The sequence below is a fragment of the Rhinichthys klamathensis genome, unplaced genomic scaffold (genome assembly GCF_029890125.1).
Source record: "Rhinichthys klamathensis goyatoka isolate OS25496 unplaced genomic scaffold, OSU_Roscu_1.1 h1tg000009l_1, whole genome shotgun sequence".
NCBI classification, from domain to species: domain Eukaryota; kingdom Metazoa; phylum Chordata; class Actinopteri; order Cypriniformes; family Leuciscidae; genus Rhinichthys; species Rhinichthys klamathensis.
The window spans coordinates 2,730,401-2,756,486 of NW_026606562.1; the positions used below are offsets into that span (position 1 = coordinate 2,730,401).

The 26,086-nt window shown below is 44.5% G+C and overlaps 1 protein-coding gene across 3 annotated transcripts in view; it reads left to right on the top strand.

Moving 5' to 3' along the window:
• Positions 1-21,607: 21,607 nt before the first annotated feature.
• Positions 21,608-26,086, top strand: part of LOC130093560 (metabotropic glutamate receptor 7) — a 216,922-nt gene continuing 212,443 nt past the window's right edge. Inside the window, exon 1 of one of the 3 annotated variants that reach the window (XM_056260572.1) lies at positions 21,608-22,940. In XM_056260572.1, the coding sequence (XP_056116547.1) occupies positions 22,461-22,940 (480 nt within the window). In that variant the 5' untranslated portion in view covers positions 21,608-22,460. The remainder of the gene's footprint in view (positions 22,941-26,086) is intronic. The other 2 variants (XM_056260571.1, XM_056260573.1) reach the window with 2 other exon arrangements.

Here is a 26,086-nt window from a genome sequence, read left to right on the forward strand (position 1 = left end):
CAGAATCATAAAAGCATGTAACTGCTGCGTAACTGAAAAATGGTAAATACTCTTTGCTTTCCTGAAACCAACTTCCTCTTGTTGCCAGTGCAGGAATTTACACCTAGGTCTGCCAGAGCTCCTTAAAGACCTCAAGAAATAAAAATAGGCAGTTTGGTGGGTGTTAGTCAATGCCTGTTAGTTTTGAGGTAATCTGCAGTATATGCTAGTATTATGTATTTACTATTGTAGTATTTATTCATATTTTGAATTAGTTTTTACTAATTTGTGTTTTTGTAGTTTATTAGTTCAATTCTATTTAGCTGTACTTTATTTTCATTAGGTTTTAGTCATTCTTAACAACTTAAACTTATTTTATATCAGTTAGATGCCAAGGCAACAAGTTTTTTTGTCAAAAAAATTTAAATGAATTTCTTTTTCAATAAAAAATTTAATATTTTAAGTTTGAATTAATAATAACAACTGTAGTATACTGCAAAAAGTTGATAAAGGGCAGATATTATGTATGAGTCAGTGACATGGCTACAAGGCAACAAGTTTTTTTGTCAAAAAAATTTAAATGAATTTCTTTTTCAATAAAAAATTTAATATTTTAAGTTTGAATTAATAATAACAACTGTAGTATACTGCAAAAAGTTGATAAAGGGCAGATATTATGTATGAGTCAGTGACATGGCTTCCCCCCCCCCCCCCCCGCCCCCCCCCCGCCCCAGGCCTAATACATTAATTTATTCAAAAATATGTTAAAACTGCAATCCAAATTACATAATGCATCTTTTCATAAGTGTGCTTATGCATACCTAAATCAAATTTAATTTAAAATAATAATATTTAGTTTATATCATGCCCTGAAATCATAATGGAAAAAAGCCTAATACTAAAATATTAAATTCTAAGTTAAAAACAACAACAATAGTATTATTAAGTGGCTTAGCATTGCTTAGATTTTTTTTAAAGCCATTCTTTGCTTACTCAGATTTTAAAAACATTAAAAACATAATTAAGATGTATACACTCAGTTGTAATCAATAGGGCATATGGGTGACACTTTACAATAAGGTATCATTTGTTAACAAGTTAATAAACTAACAATAAACATAAGCAACATATTTTACATTTTACATTCAACGTTTATTATATTAACTAATGTAGTTAACTAATGTTAACAAATGAAACCTTATTGTAAAGTGTTACTGTAATACACTTTTTACTTGATTGTTACACAAAATGAATTTTTTCTAGCCATACAATTTAAACTTTTCTTGAAAAATGGCATAATTTTTTTTTAAAACCAACATATCAATTTTAGTTAGTCTTTACACAGATGATTACATTGACAGAAAATCAAAGTGCACTCGTCAAGCAATTTCATGTGGTCTTTTAACTCCAGTTTGCCACAATCATCTCAAATGCATTGGCTAAACCTCATAAACCACTCATGTTTTTAAAGTTTCATTCAAGTTTACAAGCATTTTATCCATGCAAAGTAATTAAATGTGTGTTGGAGTATAAGGCCAGGCTATTTACCTGCTGCCCCTCGGTGGAGTTTCGCTTAATTACTCGAACGCTGACGAACGGCAGCTATTCTCACAGACGCTGTTGTATTGTTCAATTACGCTCCAAATTCTGTGCTCTTTTCTAGAGGCGTAAAACATGAGCTTTTCATTAAATCAAATGAATACTGTGATTTTGCCAAAGCCACCCACATAAACAACCTCCCAGGCCCCTCAGGAAAGATTGCGGGGGGATTTAAAGGCTCATGCATGAGTAAGATGGATTTGGGGATTTTCTTCATAGATACAGGCGAATAAAAGAGTTTGGCGATTTGTTACTTGTACACGCTTTTCAATCATGGATAAGAAGGCGAGTGTTAGTGGTGTATTATGACAGTGCGGACAGCTGAGATTACAGTGGAGATTACACTGCTTGCCAAATCACACAAGATAAGGACAGGTAATTAACAGTTATAGGAAGAGTGTCGACATTGTAACCCAAATACGTTTATATGTATGTTTTACCAGCACTTAGCAGCTCTGTACAAAAAATACCTACTAAAACAGTATTTTGACTTTGTTTGTTCTACCAACAATAAAGACTAATATGATATACACTCAACGGCCACTTTATTAGGTACATCTGTTCAACTGGACATTGACTCAAATATCTATAAAAGTACATACAAGTAAGGTTCCAGATTAAATATTTCATGAGTTATGTAAATTCCCTTTCGTAGTCACTACGAGTTACGTCGTGACGACGAATGGGGTTTCGCTTAGAATGCCTATCAACTTCGAGAAATATAAAACGAGCCAATGGCAAGGAAATGCCATGGGTCTGCGGAATTTGCATAGCGTAACTCCGCCCCACCTCGTGGGTATAAAAGGAAGGACGCCGGCAACATGCAGATATGTTTTCGCTTCGGAGCCAAGTGTATTCTTCACTCCACAAGCCATTCTAAGTTTTCACACTTCGAGACGAGCTACTCTCCAGGTGTTGGTGTGACGGCGAATTCCAGCGAGATTCACATTGCCTGCTGATCTGTTTAGTGATGGCCAGACGTGTGTTTTCTCCCATCTGCGGAGTCTATTTCCTCTCATTTTAGAGTTGTACGCGCGATACATCTTTCCTAAACAACAGTGAAAGATGTCTCGTCCGTGCACTTCTGGTTGCTGTCGTTTCTAAATCTGATGGGCACAATAGCTGCTTTGAGTGTTTGGCCATTGATCACGCTAAAGCAGCTTTTGTGGATGGTTCATGTTCTCACTGCGGGAACATGACCACTGGGGTAGAGACTCAATGAGCTCACTAGAGCGAGAGTCCCCTCATCCACAACCCGATCTACACCCTCCACAAGAGGTGGTACTTCGGCTGGTGGCCAGGGTGACCCGAGGGTGACGGTGTGAAACAATGTGCCGGCGATAATTCCTCGGCCCACACCCCCCTCGTGGCCGCAACCCATGAGTTATCCAGATTAAATCCCTGTCTAGTCCCGATCCATGTCCCGAGCGCTCGCGGCTGGATGATTGTTTTTTGGGTGCCGCGGGCGCTGCTTCCCATCAGCATCCGCCCCCAATACCTTTCTTTCCCGAGGTGCATGAGGAGGTCACGAGGTCCTGGAAGACACCACTGTCTTCCCGTGATCGCTCAGCGACCTTCTCCGCTTTGCCCCCCCTTGATGAGGGCCTCTTGTCGACCCTTGTCGCGAAATCCTATAGAGCTCCGGGGCAGGCTGCCGCCTCTTTGCATGCCATGGCCATCCTGCAAGTTTATCAGGCACGGATGCTCAGGGACATGCACGAGGGCAGGATTGACCCAGGGCTCTTTGATGAGCTTCGTGCCGCCACTGACCTCGCTCTCTGGGTGACGAAGGTGACCGCACGCTCCCTGGGCCAGGTGATGGGCTGGCCTCTTCGGCGGCGGCGTTGAGGACTTTGCCCAACAGTTCTCAACCGCCCAGAAGCAGAGTGAGGCTATCAAACATATTCTGCCCCAACGACCCACTGCTGCCTCCACCCAGCCGTTGGCACAGATGCCTCAGCCTGCTCGCTGCCGAGGACGACCTCCTGCGGCTCCCGCCCCTCCCGTTCTGCCCCAGCAGCAGCCTTCACCCGGGCCGTGCCGTGGAGGCGGTCGCAGGAAGGTGTCCCAGCCTGCTCAGGCCCTGCGCCCTGCTAAACGCCAGGCTAAGCGATGCCCCTGAGACAGGCTGCTCAGAGATGGCGATCAGTTCTTCTCAGGAGAGGGTAGCAGGTCCTCTCCTTCCCCTGGTGGAGGGCCGGGGTAGAATTTTTTGTTCTCTACTCCCTGCTGCTTGCCCCCTGGCGGGCAGCACCCTAATGTGGTTAAAGAAAGAACTGACACCGCCCATCTCTGAGCCATCAGAGGTCTCGGATGACAGTGCGCGTTGCTCACGAACGTCACTACTCTCGTCCCCCTCTGTCGTCAGACCCCTCCAGAGCAGGACCGCGTGGAACGCTGGTCCTTCCCTGGTCTCCTCTGTCAGGATACGGTCAATGACTGTGCCCCCACGCCGGGACGCTATGCCTCCCCTGTCTGGGCCAGTCATTCCGCCTCTGTGCCTCACCAGTGGTACATCTGTGGTTCGCATGACCCCGCTGGTAGCTTAGTTAGAGCTTCCCAACCTGTCCCGCTGGGTCGCAAGAACCATCAGGCTCGGCTAGGCGATTGAGTTCGCGCGATCTTTTCCCCGCTTCCGCGGAGTCCGTTACACTATGGTCGGTGGCAATGCCGTCATGCGTGCGGAGGTTGTTACCTTACTGGCGAAAGGTGCGATCGAGATTGTCCCTCCAGTCGAAATGAGGTCAGGCTTCTACAGCCCCTACTTCATTGTACCCAAGAAAACCGGTGGGTTATGACCAATCCTAGAACTGCGTGTCTTGAACCGTTCCCTTCACAGGCTTCTATTCAAGATGCTCAAGGCCAAACGCATTTTCCAGTGTGTGGTCACCGGATTGGTTTGCACCGATCAACCTGAGGGACTCCTACTTTCATGTCTCCATTCTTCCTCGACACAGACCATTTCTACGGTTTGCTTTCGAGGGCGGGCATACCAGTACGCAGTCCTCCCATTCGGGCTAGCCCTGTCTCCTCGCGTCTTCACGAAGGTCGTTGAGGTGGCCCTTGTGCCGCTCGGCAACACGGGGTTCGCATCCTGGACTATCTCGACGACTGGCTGATCCTAGCTCACTCTCAAGACCAGGTTTGCGAACACAGGGACATTGTTCTCCAGCACCTAGCCCGTCTGGGCCTTTGGGTCAACTGGGAGAAGAGCAAACTTTGCCCCGTGCAGAGGATCTCTTTTCTCGGTATGGAAATCGACTCGGTCGCCATGTGCGCGCAGCTTACGAGCGAGCGCGCAGTCACTGCTGACTTGCCTGAGACAATTCGAGGACAAGAGTGTGGTTCCACTGAAGTTATTTCAGAGGCTCCTGGGGCATTTGGCATCCGCAGCAATGCCGCTCGAACTGCTTCATATGAGACCGCTTCAGCACTGGCTTTGCGATCGAGTCCCGAAGTGGGCATGGCATCAGGGCACGTTCCGAGTACCAGTTACTCCGACCTGCCGTCAGACCTTCACCCCGTGGTCGAACCTCACTTTTCTACGGGCCAGAGTGCCCTTAGATTGAGTTTCCTGGCATGTTGTTGTCTCAACAGATGCCTCTGCCATGGGCTGAGGCGCCATGTGCAATAGACATGCTGCCGCGGGCTACTGGACAGGACCCCAGCACCTTTGGCATTCATTTGCCTCGAGTTGGTGGCAGTACGCCTTGCTCTGCACCGCTTTCTGGCACTGCTCAAGAACCAACACGTACTAGTCCACTCAGACAATGCCGCGACAGTAGCGTACATCAACTGACAAGGTGGTCTACTCTCCAGCCGTATGTCGCAGCTCGCCCGCGACCTCCTCCTAAGGAGTCAGAAGCATCTGAGGAAGAGGCCATTTATATTCCGGGAACCCTGAATTGTGCAGCCGACGAGCTCTCATGGTTTCAGCCTTTTCCTGGAGAATGGCGACTCCATCAGCTGATTTGGGATCAGTACGGGGACGCAGAGGTAGACCTGTTTGCCTCCCACGACTCGTCCCATTGCGACCTGTTTTACTCCCTGACCGAGGGCACGCTCGGCACGGACGCACTGGCGCACAGCTGGCCTTGGGGCTTCCGCAATTATGCGTTTCCCCCAGTGAGCCTTCTTGCACAGACCCTGTGCAAGATATGGGAAGACGAGGAGCAGGTCATATTGGTTGCGCCTCATTGGCCCACCCGGACCTGGTTCTCCAAACTTGGACTCCTCGCGACAGCACCTCCCTGGCCAATTCCTCTGAGGGAGGACCTTCTTTCTCAGAGACGGAGCACCCTATGGGACCATCTTTGGAACCTCCACGTGTGGCTCCTGGATGCGACGAGGCAGCTTTGAGTACCCTACCACCAGCAGTGGTGGCTACCATCACTTCCGCTAGAGCATCGTCAACGTGACATGCATATGCGTTGAAGTGGAACCTCTTCGTCAACTGGTGCTCTTCTCACCAAGAAGACCCCATAAAATGCTCGGTCAGTGTTGTGCTTTCCTTCCTGCAAGATGGGTTGGAGCGAAAGCTGTCTCCCTCCACCCTGAAAGTGTATGTTGCCGCTATCGCCACACATCACGACGCAGTCGAAGGTAAGTTCGTGGGAAAGCACGACCTGATAATCAGACTGAATCCTCCTCACCCTCCTCTAGTTCCCTCTTGGGACCTCGCAGTGGTTCTAACTGCCCTGCAGACTGCTCCCTTTGAGCCTCTGCAATCAGCGGAGCTTAAGTTCCTGTCAATTAAGATAGCGCTCCTGGTTGCATTGGCCTCCATTAAGAGGTTAGGGGACCTGCACGCATTTTCCTTTGACGAAGCATGCCTGGAATTCGGGCCGGCCTATTCTCACGTGATCCTGAGACCCTGGCCTGGATACGTGCCCAATGTTCCCACCACTCCCTTTCGAGATCAGGTGGTGAACCTGCAAGCGCTGCCCCTGGAGGAGGCAGACCCAGCCTTAGCGCTGCTCTGTCCAGTACGTGCCCTCCGTGCTTACGTAGACAGAACGCAGTGTTTCAGGACCTCAGACCAGCTCTTTGTCTGTTTTGGTGGAAAGCTGAAGGGAAAGGCTCTCTCCAAGCAAAGGTTGTCTAACTGGATAGTGGACGCCATTGCTTTTGCATACCAGAGGCAAGGTCGACCGTGCCACCTTGGTGTGAAGGCTCACTTCACCCTGAGTGTGGCTTCCTCGTGCCACCCCTGGGGTTGAAACATTCCACCCTGTGAGCTACGACACCCCAGTATTCTTCCATATGCATCCCGCCCGAGTCATATGTGTATTCTTAAGCCCGCAACCAAGTTACATCCATAACCGAGGTGCTATCTTGATTAAATCAAGTCACACCCTATACATGTTGAATGAGATATAGTATAAAATGGTTTGTGAATGCTGTTTCATGTTGATTGGTGGTGCCTTCTGCAGTGTGATCTAAGATCTACCCTTTACTGTGAGTAACCTGTGACCATTAACCCCACTTTCCATGTCACACTCAGACAAAGGAAAAGCTTTTGTTTGATCTGTTCATGAATGATTTATATTGTTTTTTAACAATATCATGTGGGCTGTTAGACCAGGTTTATTTTCTTGAGACCAGATTTACCATTAAGCATCCTCTGGAGAACATAACCCACTTTTAAAATGGATTGCTGAATTATTTAGCATGTTGGACATGTGACACTTGTTTCCAACAGTTCTGAAATATTAATGCACACTTTTTATATGCAAAATAATAATATTTATAATTATTATTATTACAGCCTATTCATTTATTTTCTAACACAAATCAAGGATCCCATTCAACAGCATTTAAACCGATAGTTTATACATATATATATAGTATATATATATATATATTAGGGGTGTAACGGTTCACAAAATTCACGGTTCTGTTCGATACGATACACTTGTGTCACGGTTCGGTACGGTTTGGTACGTTTTCGATACAGCAAAAAGAAAGAAATGCCAGAGAAATTTCCTTGATTTAATTTTTTTTATTATATTTTTATTAAAATTGACATCATAAAGTATGATATTTTATTAGTTTAAGCAATGATGGAGCTATACTTGACTTTTCTTAGGAGCATATAAAACAAAACGAAAATGAAATGTAATATTGTAGTAATTATAAACAAAGGTTTATTTTGGTTCAGATTAACATTTGAGGTCAGCATTTGTATTCATAATGTCAAAATAAAACCGACGTAATGTTATTTGAAAGCATTATTGCCTACTAATTCTGCCAAACTTCCATGGTTACAGTTAGTAGTGTTACTACAGTAAATCCATGGTGAATGTTGCTGATCTGTGGACACTGAATAGTTCATTCATGGCACAGTGTTTCTTCCTGGTTTCCACGTCAGTGATGTTTGGTCCGTTAATAACAGAGAAATGTGAATGTTTCTCACTAGATCTCGCAGAGATGTTATTACTTCAGTGGCGAATTCAAATGTTTTCTTTACTGGATTTCGCTGTTTAGTAACAGTGCTGCTTGATCAAGATCGGCTCGCGCTGCATTGGTCCAAACTGATAAACGGTCCGTCAACCACACAATAACGAGCAGCTCAGTTTCGTTCCGCTTACATTACATTTGCCATTTGATGTTGGGCAATGTTGTGGTCACGCCAGCGTCTCTTATTATGACCGCGCATGCAACATGGGGAACACTGGGGTGTCCAGCCCGAAAGTTGGAATATTTCAACCCCAGGGGTGGCAAGGTGGCTTGCCAAGGGAAAGACACATGATCAGAGAGGCTTACAGTGGAAATACACATGTGGGGGTCGCCCAGAGGGGGGACCATGCACACGGAGGCACCTAACTCCGGATGGAGTGGGCTGTCACACCAAGGGGGCATGGTCGACCTTGCTGCTGGTAAGCCATTGCTTTGGCGTCCACTATACAGTGAGACAACCTTCGCTTGGAGAGAGCCATTCCCTTCAGCTTCCCACCATTACAGACAAAGAGCTGGTCTGAGGTCCTGAAACATATCATTCTGTCTACACAGGCGCGGAGAGCACGTACTGGACAGAGCAGTACCAAGGCTGGGTCTGCCTCCTCCAGGGGCAGCGCTTGCAGGTTCACCACCTGGTCCCAAATGGGAGTGGTGGGAACTTTGGGCACATATCCAGGCCGAGGTCGCAGGATCACGTGAGAGTAGGCCGGCCTGAACTCCAGGCACGCTTCATCAACGGAGAATGCGTGCAGGTCACCTACCCTCTTGATGGAGGCCAGTGCAACCAGGAGCGCTAGACAGGAAGTTAAGCTCCACTGATTGCAGAGGCTCAAGGGGGCACTCTGCAGGGCAGTTAGAACCACTGAGAGGTCCCAAGAGGAAACGAGAGGAGGTCGAGGAGGATTTAGTCTCCTCGCTCCTCTCAGGAACCTGATGATCAGGTTGTGCTTTCCCACGGACTTACCTTCAACTGCGTCATGATGTGCGCGATGACGGCAACATACACTTTCAGGGTGGAGGGAGACAGCCTTTGCTCCAACCCGTCTTGCAGGAAGGAAAGCACGACACTGATCGGGCATCTCCGGGGGTCTTCTTGGTGAAAAGAGCACCAGTTGACGAAGAGGTTCCACTTTAACGCGTAGACATGTCTCGTGGACGATGCTCTAGCGGAAGTGATGGTAGCCACCATCGCTGGTGGTAGGGTACTCAAACCTACCTCGTCCCGTCCAGGAGCCAGATGTGGAGGTTCCAAAGATCGGGACGAGGGTGCCATAGGGTGCCCCGTCCCTGAGAAAGGAGGTCCTTCCTCAGAGGAATTGGCCAGGGAGGTGCTGTCGTGAGGAGTACAAGTTCAGAGAACCAGGTCCGGGTGGGCCAGTGAGGCGCGACCAGAATGACCTGCTCCTCGTCTTCCCTGATCTTGCACCGGGACCGCGCAAGAAGGCTTACTGGGGGAAACGCATATTTGTGGAAGCCCCGCGGCCAGCTGTGCACCATTGCATCCGTGCCGAGCGTGCCCTCGGTCAGGGAGTAAAACAGGGCACAATAGGTCGAGGTGTGGGAGGCAAACAGATCTATCTGAGCGTCCCCGAACTGGTCCCAAATCAGCTGAACCGACTAGGGATGGAATCGCCATTCTTCAGGGAGGGGCTGAAGCCGTGAGCTCGTCGGCTGCACAGTTCAGGGCTCCGGGAATGGCCCGAAGCGACCTCAGATCCTCAGACTCCATAAGAGGAGGTGGCGGACGAGTTGCGACATACGGCGGGAGCTTAGACCAACTTTTCAGTTGAAGTACGCTACTGTGGCGTTATTGTCTGATCGGACTAGTACGTGTTGACCCTTGAGCAGCGCCAGGGCAAGGCGTACTGCCAGAAACTCGAGGCAATTGACATGGCACCCCAGCCCGTGGTGGAGGCATCTGTTGAGACAACAACATGCCTGGAAACTCGTTCTAAGGGCACTCCGGCCCGTAGAAAGCTGAGATTCGTCCACGGGGTGAAGGTCTGACGGCAGGTCGGAGTAACTGGTACACGGAGCATGCTGTGTTGCCATGCCTCGGGACTCGGTCACGAAGCCAGAGCTGAAGCGGTCTCATATGAAGCAATCCGAGCGGCATTACCGTGGCTGCAGATGCCATATGCCCCAGGAGTAGGGCTGGGATAAACGATTATTTTTTAAACGATTAATCCAGCGATTATTTTTTCGATGCATCGATTAATCTAGATTAATTTTTCCAGTCCGATTCGATTTGATTATCGATTATCTCCCCATTAATTGACTAATAGCACTTTATACATGTTGATTTACATATCTGAATGAAACAAAAAATCATGAATTCCTTAACATTGCAATATATGTTTATTGCTCTTAAAATCCCAAAATAAAAGACTATATAAGTGCAAAGTAATGCATTCTTATTTTCGTAACATTCTCATTTTCCACTAGATATGTTCCTCTATATATCTCATCAGCAATTTCGATTTTGGCACGCTCTGCAGCAGCTGAGCACTAAGGAGCGAATGTACAGTGAAGTGACATCACTGCCAGATTCAAACTGTGCTTTTCGCGCTATGGCTGGCGCTGAGCCAAAGACGGATTGCAGTGCGCTCAGCGCTTGTCATCATAGGCTATATCACAACTGTTCAGTGTTTTTAACCTCATAATGTTTATTTTAGGTTTCAGACATTTAAATACATTTAATTTATAGTCAAACAATACATTTATAGTTTCTCCCAGTTCACCGGCCACTTACTTTCATGTATTTCGGGAGAAACTGATGAATTCACTTGCTGTAATAAATCCAACAGACAGGAATCTCTGAACTGCGGCCCAAACAAAAACATGACGGCGACATCTCTCGCATGCATTGTGCGTGCGTGCCGCCTTGCACTTCTGAAAGTCTGAGGAGCCACTCGTGTTGCTATACTACTGTCTCCGGCGGCGCCGTCTTTGTTTTGGGTCTGACGAATCGACGACGTCGACGCGTTGTCCCAGCCCTACCCAGGAGCCTCTGAAATAACTTCAGTGGAACCGTGCTCTTGCCCTCGAATTGTCTCAGGCAAGTCAGTAGTGACTGTGCGCGCTTGCTCGTAAGCTGCGCGGACATGGCGACCGAGTCGATTTCCATACCGAGAAAAGAGATCCTCTGCACGGGGCAAAGTTTACTCTTCTCCCAGTTGACTCGAAGGCCCAGACAAGCTAGGTGCCAGAGCAATAGGTCCCTGTGTTCGCAGACCTGGTCTCGAGAGTGAGCTAGTATCATCCAGTCGTCGAGATAGTTCAGGATGCGAACCCCGTGTTCCCGTAGGGGAACAAGTGCTGCCTCGACGACCTTCGTAAAGACGCGAGACAGGGCTAGCCAGAAAGGGAGAACCGCGTACTGGTAGGCCTGCCCCTCGAAAGCAAATGGCAAGAACGGTCTGTGTCGAGGGAGAATAGAGACATAGAATTAAGCGTCCTTCAGGTCGATCGCTGCAAACCAATCCAATTCAGATAGTTTGTGGGCGGCGCACACTGCCATCCGCACCCTCTGGGGGCTCAGAGATGGGATAAAGTTATTTGGAGAAGAGGTTCTCCCCCGGCTCTCCACCGGGGAAAGGAGTGGCCCTGCAACCACTTCCTGAAAGAACTGCAACCCACGTCTGAGCTGCCCGTAACGGGAGCGCCACATCGCCTGGCGTTCAGCAGGCTGCGGGACTGGTACGGGCAGGGGCGCCTTCCTGTGACCACCTTCACGGCGCGGCGCGGCGCGGTGCTGCTGGGGCCGGGCGTTCGGCGGCAGAAGTCGCAGGAGGGCACGTTCGGCGGCAAGCAGACTGAGGCCTCTGAGCCGGCGGCTGGGTGGCAGCAGCTGCGAGGGCAGAGGCGGCGGAAGAGGCCGCTGAGCAGTCGAGAAGAGTCAAAGGAGACTCCCACGATCTCATGACCTCTTCATGAACGTCCGGGTAGAAAGGATTTGGGTTTGCCTCCCCCAAAAACCAATCATCAGCCTTAAGTGCTCGGGACATGGCGGATGGTTCCACACAAGCCCGATACTTGCGGCGGCCCGGGAAAGCATAGCTGTCAACTGTGGATCAGACTTGTTATGCTAGCACACCCGAGGATGGCAGCAGAGACGAGCCGGGGAACTGAATGAGACCGCGGGCAAGCCAGCGTCCTCTGACGCGGCTCTGGCCAGCAAACTCATTCGGAAACGCACGGGTTGCAATTTGAAAGACGGGGTGTGGACCGAGGATGTTTCGTCGGTTTAGTTCCAGACCTGCTGTCTTAGGTCACCCTGGCCACCAGCCGAAGTATTATCTCGCTGGGAGAACGTGACGCATCCACGCATCCACGCTCGTGCCCATCAGCTAAATCTATCAGAATCTACTCAGAAATCGCCTTTAAAAAGACGTGCCGCTTGCTTTTTATGAGAGAAAAGCTTGCAGCAGTGCTGAAGCGCCCAGGGAGAAACACACACGCTGTTCAGTTCAGCAGGCAGGAATGTGAAACTCGCTGGAACTCGCCATCACACCAACACCGACTGGAAGCTGCTCGTCTAGAAGATTCTCGAAGATAGTCAGAGAATAGGCTGCAGGAGTGAAGAGAACTTCTTGGCTCCGAAGCGAAAACATATCTGCATTTTGCGGCGTCCTTTCTTTTATACCCATGTGGTTGGGCGGAGTTACGCCATGCAAATTCCGCAGACCCATGGCATTTCCTTGTGTAACGACGGCAGGAGGAATGAAGCAGAGAGCGAATCCAAATGCAAGCACTTTAATATCTAACAGACAAGTAATCCAGAAAACTCTAAACAAGGCACACAGAACAAAGAACTAGGAACCTCTCACATCAAACAACGACTGACAAACACCAACTGAAGAACAAGGGTATAAATACACAGGCAAACAAGCTAAGCAAGATAACAAGGGGGCGTGGCTAATCAGAAACACATGGGGAGACTAATCAACAAAACGGGGAAACACATGACAGACAACAACAAGGAACAAAACCCAAAACCCACACCGTGACATAGCCCCCCTCCTATGGGCGGCTCCCGACGCCCCTTGAAACAAAACCACTAAAGTTCAGGAGGGTGGTGAAGTGGAGGCGGTCTTGGGGGAGGGACGGAGGGCCAGGTTCGTGCAGGGGACCAGGCAGAGACGACCCTTCAGGCGGCCTGGGCGGAAACGACCCTTCAGACGGCCAGGGCGAAGCAGACGACCCATCGGGCGGCCAGGGCGAAGCAGACGACGCCTCGGGCGGCCAGGGCGGTGAAGACCACTCGGGCGGCCAGGGCGGTGAAGACCCCTCGGGCGGCCAGGGCGGTGAAGACCCCTCGGGAACAGCAGACACCGGCTCGGGAACAGCAGACACCGTTTTGGGAACAGCAGACACAAACACTGGCTCGGGAACAGCAGACACACACACTGGCTCGGGAACAGCAGACACACACACTGGCTCGGGAACAGCAGACACACACACTGGCTCGGGAACAGCAGACATACACACTGGCTCGGGAACATACAACACACTCACTGGCTCGGGAACGGACAACACACACACTGGCTCGGGAACAGACAACATACTCACTGGCTCGGGAACAGACAACACACACACTGGCTCGGGAACACTCACTGGCTCGGGAACGGACAACACACAAACTGGCTCGGGTACGGACAACACACACACTGGCTCGGGAACATGCAACACACATACTGGCTCGGGAACAGACACTGGCTCTGGATCCGGCTCAGGAACAGACACTGGCTCTGGATCCGGCTCAGGAACAGACACTGGCTCTGGATCCGGCTCAGGAAGAGACACTGGCTCTGGATCCGGCTCAGGAACTGGAACAGACACAGGCTCGGTGGCCATCTTGGGCGGAGACACGGGCTCAGTCTCTGGATCGGCAGAAGTGACATGAACAGTCTCTGGATCGGCAGAAGTGACATGAACAGTCTATGGATCGGCAGAAGTGACGTGAACAGTCTCTGGATCGACAGAAGTGACGTGAACAGTCTCTGGATCGGCAGAAGTGACGTGAAGCGTCTCTGGCTCGGCAGAAGTGACGTGAAGCGTCTCTGGCTCGGCAGGCGTGACGTGAACGGCCTCTTGCTCGGCAGGCATGACGTGAACGGCCTGTTGCTTGGCAGGCGTGACGTGAACGGCCTCTTGCTCGGCAGGCTTGACGTGAACGGCCTCTTGCTCGGCAGGCGTGACGTGAACGGCCTCTTGCTTGGCAGGCGTGACGTGAAGCTCTGGCTGGACGTGGCTGACGTGAAGCTCTGGCTGGACGTGGCTGACGTGAAGCTCTGGCTGGACGTGGCTGACGTGAAGCTCTGGCTGGACGGTCTCTGGGATGAAGCTCTCTTCACAAACGGAGAGCGCCTCTCTCCAGTTCAGACCGGATAAATCGGGGAGCTCCCTCGGGTTGACCTCATGAGCCCCCAGCCGGTAACATAATTTGATCGCCTCGTCCCCCAGGGAGCAGGAGGCAGCAAGTGAAGCAAACCCCCAGGTGGACTGGAACAGATCGCGGCTTTCCAGGGCCAAGGCCGCGATCTGTCCAGCGAACTCCCGGCTCATGCTGGGAAGATCAGGCGAGATCCGTGCTGCTGGATACATTTGTTGTGGTCGGTCGTTCTGTAACGACGGCAGGAGGAATGAAGCAGAGAGCGAATCCAAATGCAAGCACTTTAATATCTAACAGACAAGTAATCCAGAAAATTCTAAACAAGGCACACAGAACAAGGAACTAGGAACCTCTCACATCAAACAACGACCGACAAACACCAACTGAAGAACAAGGGTATAAATACACAGGCAAACAAGCTAAGCAAGATAACAAGGGGGCGTGGCTAATCAGAAACACATGGGGAGACTAATCAACAAAACGGGGAAACACATGACAGACAACAACAAGGAACAAAACCCAAAACCCACACCTTGACACCTTGCCATTGGCTCGTTTTTATTTCTTTCGAAGATGAGAGGCTTCTAAGCGAACCCCATTCGTCGTCATTCGACTTAACTCGAAGTGACAACGAAAGGGAACTATGAAGCTGTATTATCCACTTCATTTTCAATGTAAGAGCGGTTGCGACCGTTTTTAATTCGGCTCCCGGTGACAGTCGCTTCCAGTAATTTTAGCTGTACAAAAACAGTCCGTTATGCTTCTTGATATTGCAAACTGATATTTGCTATAATATATGTTTTACTTTTTTGTAATAAAAACACACTGGTTTGAGGCACTTTGCTTTTCTTCTAGTTATTTACAGTATAGCAGCTAATGAATCGGAAGTCTCACACATCCACAGGAAATAACTTAATTAAAAAATAAGGTGAATATCTCTGCATGATTTTTAGCTTTTTATAATAATTGACTCCGGGCCGTTGAACTATTAAAAAAATAATGCACACTGGAGGTGTAACTACGTTTCACACAGTGTCCGCATTACCACCTCAGGTGTGCATAATTTTTTTAATAATTCAACACCCCATCATCAATTATTCCTTACATATACCCTACCTTGTAAAATGGATTACTAAACGGTTTGTGGTAGTTCAATAAAGCCAGATGAAACAGAAATCTGGCACTGAATATGAAGTTTCACCAAAATTAAAATTATGTAATTATTTAATGAATGCTTTTTTTCTGTAGATGTTTGAATAACATTTTTTGTATTGATCAGATAAATTAATCAAGAAGTGAGTTAATCAATCAATCAATAAAAATAAATAATTTTTGGGTGAACTATACCTTTAGCCTATATTTGTGCAAGACACATCTCATTGTCTTAAAACTCTGCAGAGATTCTGAGAAACTTTTTAATAGAGTGTTTCAGTGCCAAGAAGCCATTTTGCTTCCAACAAAGCAGATATTTGTGTAAAGAAGATGGGTTTTAAATCATCTTTCAGACCGCAGAAAATATGGAATGAACAAAAGAAGTCAATCCAACGGACGTCCACTGCTTTATTTTCCACACACAGATCCCCTGCTAATGGATTGTGTTTTGGTGTAAAAGAGGATGTCCTTGTTTTGGGATCTGGTTTGTAGAGGGTTTCCCCAGGCCCTCATCAGCACCAGCAGGACATGAATTGGTTACCTGCTGTTTCTTGTCAGCAGCTGAGCTGTGTTAAAGAGGTCTAAAGTGATGAACGATTCCACACTGGCTAGTAAAAGCAATCTTTCTCATCCAGCGCTTATTAAACTGGGAGGCCGGCATGTTTGTCTCCTGGGTAAAAACTGACTCTCCAGGAAAATGCAGTTCATTGAGACTCTGTTCATGTGCCATCAGTTGAAATGTGGGACTTCTGGCTCTCCTCGGGAAATATTGACACAAGCAATAATTTGGACATTTGAATAGTTCAGCAGTGTATCTTCTAATTAATTTGATTATATAATTAGATCTTTTCAATTAGATTTTAGATCAATTGAAAACATTAATTACTTCCATGTCACATTTTATTTGGTAGTTTATGCCCTTATACCTTGGATCATTTTTTTTCCAATTAGGATTTTCAAGGGATTCAAAAAATGGTATCACATTAATTACAAGACACACCAATTAATTAGTAAAATGTCCAACTTATTGCTATTTATTAGCCATGACTTAGATAATAATAAAAACGGAATGCCATTGCATTAGATTTATTATAGAAATAGTACACACACACACACTCACACTCATATGGAAGTTTGTGCATATCACCTCAAACGAATATTCATGATAACAATATATGATTTCTTTAAGCATCGTCAAATATATTAAGGCATTTATGATGGGAACATGAAAATGCATAGTAGTAGTCATTAATAAAAATAGTTTATCAAATGCAATGAAAGTCATACTGTAGCCTACTGTAGCATACATCAAGTCTTTCCAGGTTTTTTTTTTTTTTTTAAGTTGCCAGTCACCGCCAGCATTTTTATTTATGTATAATGTTCACAAAAATTCATGGCTCCCAGATATTTTGTTGTAGCCTATATGAACATGCAATATATCAAATGAAAGAACATTTCAAAACTTTTTATACAAGCTGCATGCATTCTTTTTATCAACACTTTAATGTGGGTGAGTTTCATCCGGAGATTCTGTACTCTTTCAGATGTGATCGCCCCCCTACCATATAACACTGACAACATGGATTGCTCAATACATTTTGTCATAAATGACGGAAAATTTTGTCAATGGTGGGGAAAGAACTAAATAAAACCGTAAAGCTACAAATACTTTTGACGGACACTTATTGTATCTTTTGTTTCAGCAGCAATTCAGTTCAACTTCAAAAGTCCATCCGGTGTGCTTTCGCTGAACCTATTTTGTCCAAAAACCTCTAAGAAAAGAATCCATCTCGGGATGCTCGAGGAACTGCTTTCGCTTTCTCTGTCCCCATCCCTCTCCTAAGACACTTTTGGCTCGGCTCTATGCTATCTAACAATACTCGAAGAACTAAATTACCTTGTTACAGTAGTGAGCAATGGGGGTGCCGGTGGAGCGCTGCCAGCAAACTAACTAGCTAATAAATAGGAAAGGGACCTGCCAACGTTCTGATGGGGACCTTAAAACAGGTTTTCTTGATTAATTATGCTAATACATTACGCTGTAGTTAACTGTCATGCCGATGATCAGACGTCTCCTTATTCACGTTGATAGCAGTTTAATTAAATGAACACTTGAGGAGAATCTCCAGTCCAAACAGCACCTGGGTCACAGTTATAGATGTATTTTCTACCCCAACGGCGATAAATGTTTGAGTTGGATACGGATACCTGCAGGAAGTGTCAATATGTAATTTTATATAGGCGTATGTAATCTGTATTACCATGCTAATCTTGAAGGATGGCGGTTATTATTATTTTGTACGGTTTTGCATAATTTCCAAATAGATGATTCTATGGCGGCAGTAATATGACATCTGCTGCTATAGATCACGCTCTGCTATCATGGACGTGTGCGGCTTATTGATAATTTAAGACAAGGAATAATCCATTCCTGCCTTATAAAAGTCTGAGTATGTCACATGATTGTATTATGAATAAATTAAATCCATATCTTAGAGGGAGTTTGTGTTTGTAACCATTTTAGATTAAAGCCGCATGAAATATTAAGTCTTGTGAGTATTAAGGAAGCATGCTTTTCCTGGAAGTGCACACTATAATGTCCTGAGTCTCTATTTAAGGGCAATGTGACGCATTATCCTGTGGGGAGGGCAGTGTTGACTGCACAGTGTCCGTTTTATGTTGTGTGGCCATTTACTGAGAATTATTTTCATCTATATTATACAATATATGGATAAAAAAGAGCATGTAAATGACGTCGACTATAGCTATAGGGTTTATGATTGTTTTCATCAGATTTCGTCATTATTATTATGTACTATGGTGCGGTGATGCATAATCTGGAGGCAGTCATATGCAAAGGAGAAATTTGGGCAAAAACTAAAAAACTTGTTTTCTCTGCGTTTCTCCTCTATGGAGCCCCTAAATGGACATGGTGAAGGGGAAATATGAGATGGGAGGAAAAAATAGATTTGAATGCTTTTGCGTTCTGTCGCAAAAGTTTTGCACTCCCCGATAAACTTTTAAACTTCATTTTAAGAGAAAAGTCCCATTAGGGGGATTTATTATCTGGCAATCCCAAGCGGGAAAGATTAGTGGAGGCTTGTAACCAATGCAATATAATGGAGATATCTAAATAAAAAGACATTTTCAGGTCAAATATTGCGACGATTATCTTTAATTAATCGAGAGAAGCAAAAATCGTTATCACGATTAAAATGCGATTAATTCCGCAGCCCTATTTTCATAGTCAAGCCTCGTCTGTCTATGAACATTTTCATAAAAGTGTTGAAAAAGTCAAAAATCTATACAGCTGTCTGAAAGGAATGGTTATTAAAATAACAAGGACACAAAAGGAAGGTTTAAATGAACAACACAAGCTCATGATATTTCTGCAGCTCATTGGGTCTAATAAATGTCACATAATCAATGTAGGCTACTAAGCATATTTTACTTGAACTGTTGTGATATCTTGTCCTCAAGAGACTTTGAGACTTGAATATTTCTTTCTAGAAAGTTCATTCCAATATTCATAACTTTTTGGACGTATGACAATAGATTACCATAGAAAATAGGAATGCAAGGTTAACGTGGTGGAATACGTGAAAACTGAATCTACGTCCCTCACTGTACTCACCATACAAATCAATACACACTCTCTCATACCTTTGACTGTTTGACTGGTGGAACGCAGTAGATCAACAACACTACTGAATCTCATAAATAATCCGCATGAGTCATGTTTCTTCACGTCTGTCCCTTTTGGGGAATCAAATTTTCGCCTCAGTCCCTGACACACGCATTCACAGGTCTACAAAATTAATTTAGTGTGCACTACAACTTGTCGATTTGTTGTTGGAAGACAAAGGCGTCCCCAGAAGTGTGCTAAATCCGGCAAAGGCATTCTTTGGGAATGTTCTCAAAGTTAAAATGGATCTCATGACAAAACAAGGTGGCGATTTGTACACATTTTCGAAAAAAGTAAGCATGAAGGTCAACCTCAAACCTAACCACCTGTGGGGCGTAAGTTTTGGGGTTAGTCACATTTTCGTTTTGTTATTCTTATCAATGGTGATTCCCTGTAGATTGTCATTACAGCATTTTTGGTTACACTTTATTTGGTAACCCTCTATGTTACTGTCCCTGTTAAATATGTTACATGTACTTACCATAGAAATCACAGTAAATTATGCATAATTACATGCAACTAGTCCTCAACCAAACTAGCCCTACCTTAACCATATAGTAAGTACATGTAGTTAATGAATATTACTTGGTACTTAAATGTATAATTACACTGTAACAATGTCAACTTGAAATAAAGTGTAACCCTTTATTTTAAGGTGATGTAGTTACATACTTACTCAAATAAGTACTGAGTAATATTAATTATAGAGTTTTGGTTAATTTTAGGTTATGGTTGAGGGTTAGTTGCTTGTAATTATTCATCATTTACTAATACATGTAGTAATGTGTAACTATGTCACCTTAAATTAAAGTATTACCGTATTCTTTTAGTAAGCTAAGTTAAAGATATATAACAGATTCTTCCATGATAAATGTAAAAACTACAGTTTAAATAATGTATGATATACAGTATCTGGACCAAATGTCCCCACAAGGATAAAAATCACTTAAATTTTAAGGACTAGCCAACTACCCATGTGAGGAAAATAATAAACAATACTAAGTAATAAAAATAAGTAATGTCATAATGAAAATGTAGAAATGCTTAAGGTTTTTGAGGGTTTGGTTTAGGAAATAGAACATGACGTGCGTGTGTGTTTGCATCATTAGTTCAATATAAAAACAATTTAAGTCATTGAAACTTCCCTACCATAATAGAATGCCAAATTTGTGTGTGTGTGTGTGTGTGTGTTTGTGTGTGTGTGTGTGTGTGAGAGAGAGAGAGAGAGAGAGAGAGAGAGAGAGAGATACATACATAAACTTTGTAATACAGTATATACCGATACAGTGCTACATTGTGCACGTGCAAAACAAATCTCAAAATCATAAAAATATTACAATTTATCATCAGACATCCCCAGTTAAAAACTAGTCCCAGTTCTCCAGTTCTCTGTATGTTTTCAAATAGCCTATTGTATTCCAAGTATTCTGCATTCCAACACGATCTCATGAAAGTGCGTATATATAGCACGAATTTTATTTTTCGTGCCATTTATACGCCAAAAATAGTTTTTCCATGCAAATGATACGCACTGTAAACTCCTTGGGTAGGATTAGGAGTGTGGAGTGCGTGCGTATTACACGCCATAAACTGCGTATCATATGCATGCGTACACTGCATATCATATGAACGCAAAAACTATTTTTGGCGCATAAATTGTACCAGAAATTAAATTCGTGCTATAGATAGCCTACGCACTTTCATTGGACCATTCAGCAAAAATGACAGGTTGATAAAACAGCCGTATTGAGAAACAATTGGTAACACACAGTGTAATATTCTCTACGGCAAATCTCCAGAACGGTTTGGAGACTTTTATACGAGTGCCTTCAAGAAGGAGCAAGATAATCAGAAACCATGAGATATTCTTTCCATTTTGTATCGAGAGAGAGAGAGAGAGAGAGAGAGAGAGAGAGAGAGAGAGAGAGAGAGAGAGAGAGAGAGAGAGAGAGAGAGAGAGAGAGAGAGAGAGAGAGCATAGTGGGGCGGTAAAATCATGAATTGATGTTGACAGAATTCATTTCCTCTGTCAGCCACAGTCGCTGCATTCAACAGGAAAAATAACTCGAGTCTCTAGAGCTGAAACATATTCCATATAAACCCACATCAATGAAATAATGTCGTGCGGAATGCCATTTTGTCAGAACACAAGCAGACTGAATGAGGAGTTTATTCAAATATGGTTAAACGTTTGAGAAGCCTTCTTTTCTTATAACAACAAATGTGTGTTGAATATCTCAACGTTAAATGCGTTTAACTACCGTGAGCTTTTGAACGGAGGTTGGAAACTTGGAAACCTCCACTGCAATTGATTCCTCACGATTAATCGTTGTCTAATGACTATATGGCTTTATTATTCGCGTCACACAGAAGCGTATTTTCTTTGAGGGCTGACCAGGATGAGTAACACGACATCGATCGTGCGTTGAGTCATTTGACAAATCCATATTTGATTCTGGGTGGAGAGAGAAAGAGAGAGAAGGAGAGGGAGAGCGAAAGAGAGAGGAGGGGACTCGCGGGTTGTCTTCTTGTCTCTTGTGAGGATTTTTGCAAGACCAAAAGACGTATTATCGCCTAAGCTTTCTTTCTTTCTCTCAAATGTAATAAGCAGAACCTGCTCCGAGCGAAAAGCCTCAGCGAAGTCCTCGACGGGAGGATGTTACGGATATCTCACCTGACATCGATTTTCAGCAACGTTTTTCCCTGACCGTTATACGCAACGCGTTATTCAGAAAGAAAACTTTTTGCCGCCTTTATTTCTTTTAAAAAAATACATCGGTTACAACTCAGCCGAGATGGTTTTACAGTGGCGTTATGACATCAGCGTGGATTGGACGCTTTTTAGTCGAATATCGCTGCACTTTAATCCGTTTTGCGTGGAAGTGTGTCTGATTTAAGGACTAATCATCATTGAAAGGTACTGAATGCATTTTAGTTGGGTTTCCTGTCTTTTTCTTTGTTAAAAGAAATAATGCAGAATATCTAAGCAACAAGCGTCGCCATACGATGCGCACTTTCCCAAGGAATAACGCATCCTTCTTGCGCGGTGTTTTTGGAGAAAACCTCAACGTGTTCCCGCACCAATCTTACTTTGATAAGGTCTATGGCCGTTGTTAAGATCAAATCTGTTTTTGTTTACCTGTAAATACTGTGAAAAGTGCCTTTTTTCTGTTTCCTAACGACAAGGAGAACATGGCTTGCTTTCCATGGCGGGTATTTTGGATAATTCAAGCGCTTGTGGATGTGACACTTTCGCAGGAAATCTACGCTCCTCATTCCATCAGAATTGAGGGAGATTTGACCCTGGGTGGCCTTTTCCCGGTCCATGCGCGTGGGGTCTCCGGGGAACCGTGTGGAGATATCAAGAAGGAGAACGGGATACACCGGCTGGAGGCGATGCTTTACGCCTTGGACCAAATCAACAGTGACGACGAGCTTTTGCCCAACATCACTTTAGGTGCTCGGGTTTTAGACACATGTTCGCGAGACACGTACGCTTTGGAGCAGTCGCTTACTTTTGTGCAAGCTCTCATACAGAAAGACACGTCGGACGTGAGGTGTACGAACGGCGAGCCCCCGGTGTTTGTCAAACCCGAAAAGGTGATTGGAGTCATAGGGGCTTCGGCGAGTTCAGTGTCCATCATGGTCGCTAATATACTGCGACTGTTCCAGGTGAGTCTGAGCTGAAGTGCCCAATAGTAGCCTATACCACATGTGCTGGTCTTTGCGTCATGCTCTCATGTCGTTTCACCCCGTATGATTATATGACATCTGATTTACAACAACGCGTAATGATTTAAAACACCTCACTGCATAACAGTACAATATAATGACAGTTGCTAGTGTGTAAAAGCATTATGCGTTTGTAAATCATTTGTGTAGCCAGAGGAGGTTGTTAGTCATAATCAATGAATCGATCAGGCATCGACTCTTCGCACAGGCAGAGAGGCTTTTTAACAGGGTTTCTTTGTCTTTCGCTCTCTATTCATTTTCAATTTCAAAGATCTTTACTGGCAAGTTTGCTTGATGTGATCAATATTACCAACGCTTCTATTCTATTCTATTCTATTCTATTCTATTCTATTCTATTCTATTCTATTCTATTCTAGTTTAACAATGCGTCAATATATTACATTATATTTCTAATTTATAATCGTATTTAATATTAAAAGTGTATTAATATGCAATAAAAAACATACATGCATATGCATATCTTAATTAATCTTCAATTTCAAGTTCTTTATTTGTTAAGTTCTTAAAAACATTTTGATGCCATACAATAAAAATAACAGTGTACAATAAAATACAATTCAATAGAGTACAAAATTAACATTTTGCTCTGTATTTCTCTGTGTTCTTCCCTCCAATGTTTTGTATTATTATTATTATTATTATTAAATTGAGCTTTCTGGAGGCAGATCTCTCTATAGATTCCATAGATACAATGAACTGGATGCTGTGTTAGGTTACCCACCATTCCTGCATTTAAAGAAATGTTCTATTTCCTTCTCTGTTCCCACAACATTAGGAAATTACAGTCAGATTATCCTAAATCATGCGTTTTGGCAGATACACCGGGAGCATGTAAAAGATCTGAGAGCAAATTATTTGGAATGTACAATAAACCACACATGAGAATACGTAGGCTATACAATCCCCAGCCTAATTTATCAAAATCAATCCTCGTAGGGACTTAAATGAACTACTTGCAGTTTCCAAAACGTAAACGTGTCCAAATATGGCATGTGAAGTGATAATTGCTTCCCGCCCCTTGGTTCTGAAGTGTGTGATTACTGATACAGCAATTAAAACAGTAACAGTCTATACAGTTGCCTGTAATGATGTGAGAGGATTATTCAGCCTTATCTATGTTCTGCATCAGAGATAAACACAGCTAATGACATCCCACTGGTCTACTAGGATAATGCAAACCTCATTCTTCTCCATCATTTTTGGCTCTGTTTACCAAGGTTCTCTTTTGGTCTTATACACGGGTAGTTTAAGATCTCTTAGCATCAAATCCGGGCGGTGAAACTTGAATGTTCCAGGTTCATTACAAGGTCTATTTGCGGCTTGCTGTCAATCATTTTCACTTGTAAACACAATTTGTAAACACAAGACACTGAGAATGGAAGTAAATGGGGCAACGCAATAATTGGTTTCAAAAAGTATAGCCACAAGACTTTATACATGTTAACATGACATTAGTGTGCATCTGCGTATTCAACACATTCTCATTCCCAACTTGTCACATATTGACGCTTGTTCAGGACATCTCGGCATCACTTTTTAATGCACAGGGTACTGTAATTTTTCGACGTGCATGCTGCACCATTGCTTTAAATGACAAAGCTTTGGGATCATACACATGCGATTGGCATGGAAATTTTATCGCCATAAATTGGGTTATAATGTTGCCAGTATGTTGGGGTGTGATTTTTAATTTAATCAACCTGCGTAATTTTATTTACATTTATTTTATGTACACTATTTAGACATGTTTGAGCATGTAACCCAACACCACCCCTAAACCTACTCAATTTCTACTTTTACAAATGCAAAGAATTGACTGCGTCTTAATCTGACGCATAAGGCAAACAACTGAATGCAATGGCAGACCGTTGCACGTCGAAAAATCGAAAGTATGAAGAGTCGGGAGTGAGGAATGTCACACAGATAAGAGTAATACATCTTTTTTTTTTATTGCGGCAAGTTTGCACGGAAAAGGCTATTTATTATGGCCCTATTAAGTCATTAAATGAATATAAATGTGTGATTAGTCGACTAATGGCTTATGAATGACTACTGGTCGACTAGAAAAATCTTTATTTGGGGCAGCCCTAGTGTTACTGTAACTAACAATTTTTTTATAAAGTTAGTTATTTTTAGGCGTATCAACATTTGCACCACACATTCTGGCAGAATTTTCCAAGAACAATTCCAAGTCAAATTGTACTTTGGTATCTTGACATAAAGCTGTTTACTTACCAAAATTCCCTTTTTGCGTGATCTGTCAACCTGTTCTGACAGGGAAATGTAACTAAGAGGTGGCAATTCCGAAAGAATTCGTACAATGTCAAACGTACAATAACGTTTGATTATTAGGAAAAAAGCAAGCATGAAGGTCCACCCCTAAACATTTGTAAGGGTACACACATTGGGGGGTGAGCAGATTGTACAAAAATACGGATGAGATTTTTCGAATTCCTACGAATTTGCCACCAATCCGAATAGTTAGTTACGAATTGCCATGAGATTGTGTTGGACCTTTACAGTATTTAAAGCCCTAAACTGTTGAACTAAATGAACATTGACGGATTATTCACATTGGTACTTGTGAGTGTGTGGTTATCGTGAGTTTACAAGAAGTGTTCACAACCCTTTAGCTTTAGAAAAACTAAATATGGACCGATGTGCTCTATGCACTACAAGAGCTTAGAATATGTAGACTTAGATTTAATAGTCGCTCATGTGTTGTTGCATTAATAATTTCACAGTAAAGGGCATGAGCTGCATGCACTCGCATGTGAAACTGCAATATTTATGTCACTTTCCTCCAGCTTCCTACCACATGGCTAATGGCTAGAGCGGTTTCAGTAGACCTCACAGATCTGTTCTGTTCAGTGCTTGACTTTTTGCCCTTCATAGACTGTTTAGAAAGTATTTACGGAAATACCCATACACATGGGACATATTGCCAGCCGGCCTTTGTCACAGAACCTCAGTTGTGAGCATTAAGAAACAAATTTAAAAGCCCATGTTGCGGCCCGCTAGCCACCTGCATCCTTTCAGAAAAACTGTTTGCTTATTTCCCTGTG